General features: G+C 38.6%; 1 protein-coding gene across 1 annotated transcript in view; it reads right to left on the reverse strand.

The window, feature by feature from the left end:
• The window catches only part of PIK3R3 (phosphoinositide-3-kinase regulatory subunit 3), an 87,523-nt gene extending 77,645 nt beyond the window's left edge, over nucleotides 1-9,878 (reverse strand). The window contains exon 1 of the mRNA XM_057552642.1: nucleotides 8,874-9,878. Coding sequence (XP_057408625.1) covers nucleotides 8,874-8,979 — 106 coding nt within the window. The 5' untranslated portion in view covers nucleotides 8,980-9,878. The remainder of the gene's footprint in view (nucleotides 1-8,873) is intronic.
• Between the last annotated feature and the right edge of the window lie 256 nt (nucleotides 9,879-10,134).

Consider the following 10,134-nt stretch of genomic DNA (forward strand, 5'->3'; position numbering starts at 1 on the left):
CTTTTGGAGAAAGTTTCCTCTCTCTGTAAACAGAGGCACAGGAAGAGACATCTTCCTTCTTTTAGAAGTTGTGCGTATGGATGTGATGCCTGTAAGCCTATCCCATGGAGAGCAGCAGAATTGAGCAATGGAAAGAATATGGGTTTTTACTGAATTGTTGAATTTCTGTAATCAACCAATGCTGAAGCCTATTATATGAGAAGATAAAATTTCTTATTTCTTAAGCCATGTTGAATTAGGTTCTGCTGCTTACAGCTGAAAACATACTAACTACATACTTTTTTATGAAACATATCCCAGGACTAACCTCAGAAAAAAAAGTTTGTGGTTAAATAGAATTAGTTCAATAAATATGCTATATCCATACAATTGAGTACAATCCTATTAGTTAAAATGATGTTAACATGAATAGTTATTGTCATGGGAAAGTGTTCATGACAAATTAAGTGAAAAAACAGCAGGTGTTGGGCTTCCCTGGTGGCCCAGTGGTTAAGCACCCACCTGCCAATGCAGGGGACACGGGTTCAATCCCTGGTCCGGGAAGATCCCACATGCCACAGAGCAACTAAGCCCGTGCGCCACACTACTGAGCCTGCGCTCTAGAGTCCATGAGCCACAACTACTGAGCCCATGCACCACAGCTACTGAAGCCCACGCGCCTAGAGCCCATGCTCTGCAACAGGAGAGGTCACCACAATGAGAAGCCCTTGTACCGCAACGAAGAGAAGCCCCGGCTTGCCCCAACTAGAGAAAGCCCGCGCGCCGCAACTAGAGAAAGCCCGCACGCAGCAATGAAGACCCAACACAGTCAAAAATAAAAATAAATTAAATAAATTTAAAAAAAAAAAGGTGTTTAACTGGGTGAAAGGTATGTGGGAATTCTCTGTACTACTTTGCAACTTTTCTGTAAATCTAAAACTATTCTCAAATGTGAAAGTTTGTATAAATACCTTAAAAAGCAGATATTTACAGTACTGTCTCATTTGAATTTGAAATGAGAAATACACACGTGAAAGAATATATCTGAAGGTGATCACAGTGGTTATTCTGTGTGGTAGGATCGGGAGCTCTTACTTTCTTCTTTTTACTTATCTGTATTTTCTATCTTTTCTACAATGACTATGTAGTACTTTTGTAGTGCTTTTAATAAGAAAAATAAATAAAATTTATCTTAAATTATCTTTAAAAAAAGGTTTGTGGCTAATTCTACAAATGCATATTAGAAGTTCAACATGAATTATACCACACTGAGTGACTCAGCTGCGGAGTTAGAAAGTTAAAAAGGATACATATGAAAGAACGAACTCTAAAGCAGTATTCTTCTAGCACAATCATTTCAGTAAGGCCTTCTCCAAAACAATTTATACACAAATTATAAATTTTGACTCGTGATTGAATTTATTTTTTCTTAAGTTTAAAAAAAAAAACTAGGGAATTCCCTGGCGGTCCAGTGATTAGTACTCGGTGCTTTCACTGCCATGGCCCGGGTTCAATCCCCGGTTGGGGAACTAAGATCCTGCAAGCCACGAGGCACAGCCAAAAAAAAAAACAAAGAAACTGTAACAATACGTATTTAAGATTACATAGCTACATGCTCTGGATTTGTTGCCCTATACCCTTACACACGGGTAGACAACTGATCTGGTCCACAAACAGAACATCAGACAGGAAATCCAAGGCTGGATAATGGCGGATGGTATGACATCATGGTGTTGACTTTGGCTTTGTGTTGGCTCATATTCACAGGGCACAGGGCAGTTTTTATATTGACATGGGACATGCAAAATGGTATGATCTGGCAGGCTGGACCTAGCCTACTGCCTCTTTTATTAAAAAAATTAGATAACCCTCTTACTTTATATGAACTTACAAATAATATACAAGGAACAAAACATATACCACATATGGGCAAACAATTTGGAAACTGATCTTATAAGGCTCTATGTTTGACCTTACCTTGTTATCCCAAGTCAAGTCCTACACAATCTAAATTTAATTGGTATAGTAACACATTAAGTAAATTAAATCTACATTTAACCCAATACTGTGTTAAAACTAGCCTAACAAACTTTCAAAAACTTACTACTCACTTTAATTCTTCCAAATTTCAAATGTGACTTTTACGCGAAACCATAAAATTTTGCTGATAACATTAAGTATTGTATTTTTTCATTATTTCTTTCGTTAGAATAAATTATCTTTATAAGTTTAAAGGTCACATGTTGATAATATATAATATCAACATTTTGAAACAAGTCACAAATGAAGCTGGCTGAGTCCACAGGTCTAAGATTTAACAAAATATTTGGACACTGGGTATTTAGAGAAAAAAACAGATACAAAAGAAATATGACAGCTTGACCTCAAGAAGCGTACCTTGTTGGGGAGATAAGTTATATTCACAAAATAATTAATGCCATAATATAACATGATTTTGTGTCAAAATAACAGACCTTAGCCCTAGATAATTAAGGGGTTCAGTGCTAGAATTTTCAGAGGAAGAAAAAAAGGAAGAAGGACTTGCAAAGGATCCTGATTTGAAGATGGGGTGGGATGGGCATAATCTAACACAAGAAGTGGCATAACCAAAAGGCTGGAGATGGAAATAAGCAAGGTATATTGAGGGGATAAGCAAGGAATTGGGCAAGATGAGAAATGAGAATAGAGGATTAGTAATTAAGTTGGAAATGTAAATTGGTACCATATTACTAAAGACTATGTAAGCCAAGTTTAAGAATACAGCCTCTGCTTAAAAGAAATGGAGAGCTGCTGATTATTTCTAAATAGAGCAGTAAGACAATGAAAATAACATTTCAGTACGATTAACCTGGCTGAAGAATTCAGGATGAATTTATGGGGGAGGGGAAAAAAATTAGAAACAAAGCAATCACTTAGGAGGCACTGATTAAGAACTTGGGCATTAGAGTCAGGCAGACATACCTGCTCTGCTACTTGCTGGCTGTGAGGCACTGAATAATTTACTAAACACATTTATGCCTCAGTTTCCTGTCTGTAAAGTGGGATACTAGTAGTGCTTATTTTATAAGGCTGTTGTATGGCTAAAAGAAATACTACATATGAAAGCATTTAACATAGTGCTTGTTCTGTAATAACTACTCAACAAATGTTGGCAACAATTACCGTATTACAAACCATTTCAAATGCGAGATGATGAGGAACAAGGGCAATAGAAACTAAAAAGAAAGGATGACTTGAGTCGTATTTCCATAGACTCATGAGATGTTATAACTAGAAAAGACCCTAGAGAATTCTTCCAAAAACAAAACGGCCCCAGTTTAAATGTCAAGGATGAGACAAGAATGGAGCAAGATAGCTCAAAAGGTTTTGACTGCAAGAGTGTCCAAAGCAGTAGAGTTAAGATAATTAAATATTATCAATATGCTTTAAGAGGGACTTTCCTGGCGGTCCAGTGGTTGAGACTTCGCCTTCTGGTGCAGGGGGTGAGGGAGCTAGGATCCCATGCCTCACAGCCAGAAAACCAAAACATAAAAACATTGTAACAAATTCAATAGAGACTTTGAAGGTGGTCCACATCAAAAAAAAAAAAAAGAAAAATCTTTAAACAAAAATATGCTTTAAAATATAAGCTACAATGAACTGAGTATATAACATGTGCCAAACACTGTGCTAGATTATGATATAGTACTTCTAATTCCCAGAACAACTGTGAAAGGTACATATTAGTTCAATTTTACAAAAGAGAAAATGGATGCTCACAGAGGTTAAGCACTAGCCACGTAACCTTGGGCAGAATAAGAAGCAAAGCTAGGTTTGGGACCCATACCATCTGTTTCCAAAGCCTGTGTTCTTTCTACTACATTCAGGCTGCATCCCTCTTTAATATCAATAAAAATTATATCATATCACACAGACATATTTGTAATTATTTTTCTATCTACTTTGTTAAATATGGTGACCATAAACATGTCCAATCTTTTCTACATTCTAAGATAAATATAAAAAATGAGAATAAATTTTAAAAGCATTATAAAATGAAGACTTACCATATTTCTAATGAAACATAGTTGGAATACTATAAACTATAATATATTAAATGAAAGCAGTGACTAATCTTTTTCAATAAGAACATACAGAAAAAGTTGGCATGGCTTTTTACATAATTTGATGATATTAACATTTGTCCCATACTACAGCATCATTAAAAAGCGACACCTAGCTCATAAAAGAAATACCTTACTACACATAGGAGCATTTTACATAAGATGAATCCATCAAATGTTCAGAGTTATAAAGAAAAATTACACCACAGAAGCAGAATGCCCAATCTGCTAATAGTAAGGACCACATGGTGGCAGGTGACCTATTTCTTCAGTGTTGTTTCTCAGCAGATATTTCCTTCAACCACAGGGCCAGTATGCTAGTTCTCCACCAGAATGTTACTTAATCTAAATTTTACCAGGATGAAAATACCAAGTATGCCAAAGCAAGAAAGTTTCCTGAAACAACCTTTTCATTTGGCTTCAAAAAAGTCAGAAGATACTTTACTGGGTTGGCCATCAAATTATGTAGTCAAGTAACTACTAAACCAGTACTTCTCAAAGTGTAGTCCAGAGACCAATGAGTCCCCAAGACCTTTTCAGAGGGTCCAACAGGTCAAAAATATTTTCAGAATGTCACTAAGACATTACTTGCCTTCTGTACTCTCATTCTTTCACAACTGTGTAGTGGAGTTTTCCAGAGGCTATGACCTGTGGTATCTCAACAGACTGAATAGAGGAGCAGACTTAGGAATTTACATGTCTTCCATTTAAGCCAGACATTAAAGATTAAAAAGCCAGACATTAAAGTTATGTGCAAAAACATAAAATGATGCCACTCTTCCCACTTTTTTTGTTTGTTTTTTGGGAAATATAGCTATTTTCTCATTTTAAAGTTATGTTAACATGTAATGCTTTATTATTTCTAAATGAATTAAATAAATATTTTTTGACTTCTCAGTTTTATTCTAATATGGTAAATTTCAATAGATATAACCCACTTAAACAGAAACTCTTTGGGATCCTCAATAATTTTTAAGAGTATAAAAGGGGTACTGAGATTAAAAAAAAAATGAGAACCACTTTTCTAGACCTTCCTGTATTTATGTTTTGCCAAACAATTAAATTTTTAATTTCCTAGTGACCACTGAGGAGATGTTGCTGCCGTACAGATTATTTCAGAAATTTGTCTTGATAAGAACAAAAAAGTCTACAGACAATCTTAAAAAGAAATGTATCCATTAGTTTAAAAAATAAATCATTTATTACATCTCCTCAAAATAAATACAGTAACAATGTCAAAACTAAAGTGCAAGCTAATAGACCACTATCTATAAGCTCTGGGCATGAGTTTATGATCACTTATGCACTGGTAATCCTCCAATAGCTCCTATACCAAAAACAGGGCTCTTTGAGAGGTCTATCCAGCAACTGTTCTGTTATGGAATAATCCTGATTCCCAAGTCACAACAGGACTAACTGAGATGCTTAAAAGCAATTCTCTGTACCATAATCTTAACATCTCCAAAATAAAAAGTTTTGTTTCATCTAAACAGTTCAATATTTCCCAGTATTTCTGGGAAATACATAAACATTAAGACATCAAAGTCCCATCTGGATCCAATCCTTATGTTGTCAATAAATTGTAATAGATGTAGCAATCCGTGCAGTTATTAGATACCTTCAGGATGCATGGTAATGGTAGTTTTTGAAAATACAGGCTGGAGGGAAACACCTTTCAATACTAGTTTTTGAGGCTGCTGGAAGCAATAACAGATAAAAACTTCACATTTATGCTTCAGTCTAAAATTAAAATGAAAGCCATATTTTGAAAACTGTAATATGAATATTATAGTTAAGGAACCTAAGTCAACAACTGTCTAATTTGGAAGTTACTTAACCCTAGGCTATTGCAATAGCCAAGAAATGAGGTGACCAAAGACCTTAAGTAGAAAAGCACTTAAAGGCTAGAAAGAAATGATGCTCCTTAGGTATTCATTAATTCACATATTTATTAAATTGTCTAATACTTGCAAGACCTTGAGCAAGCTAAGCTCATAAGCTGGTGGGAAGATAATTCCAAAGGGGGAAGTATACATAAATAAATGCGGAAGCTACTCTAGACAGAATGGAAGAAGTTCTGAGAAGTGCTAGAAGAGGGAGGGAAGGATGTCTCCTAACAGAAGGGATCATGGAACATACATTCTGGCATAGAAGGCATCTCACCAGGGCCCTTAACATATATAAGGTTCCAACCCAAAGTGAAAGGCATCCCAGGAAGAGGAAAACACACACAGTAAGGAACAGCAAGTATAAAATAGCTTCCACAGAACTTGTGATGGACTCCAGGAGGGGAAAAGACTGGAATATTAGGCTGGAAGCAAAAATAAAGGGACTTACATGACAGGATAGCAAGACAGGGCTTTTTTTCAGTAGGCAAAGGGAAGCCATTGGACGGTTTTTAAAGTCATCGGAAGATTTACCATTGGAAGGTAAATCATCAGATGATACTTTAATAATACTGTGGATTGGACAGAGTAGAAACGGAGAGAACAGTCAGTGCACTATCACACCAGTCCAGGCAGGAAATAATAAGAGCTTGATCTGGGACAGGAACTAGGAAAAAGGCAGATACAAGACATGCTGCAACCTCTTCACTAAAAATTAACTTAGTTTTAAATGTTTCGAAACTTAATTTACCACACAAAACAAGGTTGTTCACATTATTTACATTAAAAACCATTCACTTCATAGGCAATACTTCAGCATACTCAAGTGTGCTTCCTTTTAAAAAAGCTGTTAGGAATAACTAACTGTATTCTACATTAAGACTATAAAGTGGGCAATAAAGAGCAGCATAACCATACTTTCAATATTCTGACTAGAATCACAGTATGCAAAATTTCTTTTAAAGATGAACATTTTAAACTCAAAAGTTTATTTCCATGGAATACACAAAGTTTGGATCAGAATTTTCTATACAATCTTGTAAGACCCACATTACTACATAATTATAATAGTTCACTTTTCTTAAAATCATTTCTGGACAACTCAACTCAACTTGGTCTACACTTCTACCAGGCCCATATTTTTCAAATATTAGTGCCTTCTTCATTTTCTCCCCTCCTCCCCACTCACCTCTCCGCCCAACAAATTCCCTTTGTATGTCTGCAAGGCAAGATACTATATGATACAGTATGATTCTAAGGCAGTTCGAATATATAATTCTTATAGTAACAGAAATCTAGAATTATTAACCTTACTTTTCACAGGAGAGGAACCAATGATGTACTAAATTTCCATTTATGTGAATGATAAATGCATCTAATAGAAATGATGCTTTACCATTAGGGGGAAACAAAGGGGGAAATACACACAATAGATGGGTGGCAAATCTCACAAACTTTGCAAAATACAAAAAAAAGCTGCATCTGGATTGCAGTCACAATTATAAAAGCAAATAAAGAAGGCTCCAAAATGAAGGGAAAAGAAAAAATTCTAAGTGATCATTAAGAGTGAAAAAGGTTGATTCAATATTAGTACTAGTTTTTAATATAACATCATTTAACACTCTCTCTCTCTATGACTAATTGAAAAAAAAACAAAGAGGATAATTCACTGTTCACAAGGACACAGGAAATAATTTCTACATACATGCTGTAAGACAGTTATACTTCATTACACTTTCATGGGCTCAAATCCTTTCAAAGGCTTCCAAAAACACATAGTCTTATGATAACTGAGATTCCCCAATGACACACAATTTTTTCTGTAGGCTTAGCTATAACACATTTTTTAAAGACATAACGAATTCATTCTCAACAAAAATAGTCACAAAGGCCCTCTACTTATTCAAAAATCATTACATAAAGCACTGTCTATAACTGCAAACAGGGTCTGAAAATCTGACAGCTAATAATCATAAAATGGGGTAGACTTAAAGAAAAAAAATCACCCAACTTTTCCATTTTTCCTTCCTTTTCCTTTCCTACCAGATACACAAAATGTCTGTAAGGATCTCAGACAAAGCTCTAAAGTAAAAATACAGTGTATGTATACTTTACATTATGTATACTCAAACCTATCTCATATATGTACACATCACATATATTCACACAAAAAAGGTTTCTCCTTTTTTTACGCTAAGAATTGAAGTTACGTTAAATCCGATCCCATAAATGAAGTTAAATCACCATAAATTAAAGAGTAATAAAATAGGGCACGTAGATCTGAGTGACTATATTCTGAAAAGAAAAACCTCAGACTAAGGCCATGACTGAATAAAAACGCCCTATCCCTGAAAATCCCTAACCGGCATTCGGCTTCCGTGAGAGAAAAAGGGGGTCTTAAAACGAATCATCACATAGGTAACCCAGTTTCAGAAGTTAACGAACGTAAAACACAGCGAACCAAACAAGACAAACGTACGAAATGACAAGCTTTAAAGAATTTCCCCAAAGGGAAAGACTGACTTCAAGACTGGGATATAAAGCATCCTTTGCAGGTAGAAGAATCTTTAATTGAAAAAGAAAAAAAGGGGGGGGGGGGCGGTGGTGAAGGGTACGACAAAAAACCGAACGACAAGCAAAGGCAAAGAAGTAAAAGAAACGGGTCTCTCCTCCCATCCCCCACCCCAGCCCCCACCCCCACTCTCACAGGACAATAGGATCGGGGTCCTAACTGCAAACTTTAAACGTGTAAACCAGAAGCAGTTTTACTGCAGCTCTAACTGCAAATCTGCCCCTCATCCCGAACCTAGTTCACCCAAGAATACTTCTGCCCTGAAAACATCACCAAGGTTTTGTTAAACACAAATCAGACCCATCACAAGATTCTTTTTTTTCTCCCAAGTACCTGGAGGATCCATTTCAATATAAAATATCAGTTCTGTCGAATAGGGCATCATCACCTCCCTCCAGTCTGCGTCATCGCGGTCCATACTCCACACCGTATTGTACATCGCGCTGTCAGGGGCAGGTCGTCAGGAAATATATAGAAAGCATATATATTTTTTATCTGCTATTTAAAAATCTAAAAATATATATCTGTAAAAGTCCCACTCGATAATGTACTTCGGGGTTTCCAACGGCCGGTACAAGTCCAGCCAACTACCAGGACAAGGACGGGGTCCTCCTCCCCTCTCCTGCTCTGGCAGCCAGCAAAATGCCCCCCGAACGTTCAATCTACGGGCTTTTCTCCTCGAAGGGGTACAGAAAGGCTTGGGGGGCGGAGGGCAGAAGTGTTAAAAAGCGGCTTCCCCAAAAATCCCTCCTACACAGTCGTTCTCCAAAGAGAAAAGCTCCCACCGCCTTCAAATTTTTCCGCGGAAGCCACTTTTGTGTCCTTCAAGAGAGGGAGAATAGAGGGGGGGCGGGGGAAAGAACGCGCTGGGAGAAAGGTGGGTAAGTGACAAAGGAAGGCATAAAAAGGAGGTTGGGTATTGCGTTCAAGTTTCAGGGTCCCACTGGTCTGCGGGGAGAAATCCCCTCAGGGGCCAGGACTCGGGCTCCGTTCCGGTCGGGCTCGGAACCGAAGCTGCTGCAGCCTGGGGATGGGGGCCCGTCCGAGAGTCCAGTTAGCTCTGCTTGGCCGTGCGCTCCCGCCCGGCTGCAAGCAAGCTCGCCAGCGCCGGCTCCCCTCACGCTCTGCCCTGACTCAAGCCACTAGAGTTTCATTTTAACGGCGCGGAGGGGGGACACCCTCCCCGCCCCCAAGCTCTCCCGCTGAGGCGCCACCCAACCGCGCCGAGCAGGGGGGATGGCCAGCATCGCCACTGCTCCTTCCACTCTATTCCGCCTCGAAGTGTTGGGGCTTCTGTCAGGTGCCTGAGAGACTGTTCAGGAAGCTGTCCTCCGCCTCGGCTATCAACTCTTCCCACCGCTCCCCAGGCCTCGGCTCCTTAACCCTCCAACCTCTCTCCCCCCAGCCTCAATCAGAATGGTAGGGCCCGGGCGCTGGCCGCTCGCCAGGAGTCAGTGCCGGGAGCACGCGAGCCGCGCGGGGAGGGAGAGGCGAGAGGGGAGGTGGGGTGGGGGGGAAATGAGAGGATGAAGTGGCTGGTGATTGGCTGAGCCAGGTTGCCGGAGCCCGGAGCCTGCGTCTTTTGTCTGCCTTG

The sequence above is a fragment of the Balaenoptera acutorostrata genome, chromosome 1 (genome assembly GCF_949987535.1).
Source record: "Balaenoptera acutorostrata chromosome 1, mBalAcu1.1, whole genome shotgun sequence".
Classification (NCBI taxonomy): Eukaryota; Metazoa; Chordata; class Mammalia; order Artiodactyla; family Balaenopteridae; genus Balaenoptera; species Balaenoptera acutorostrata.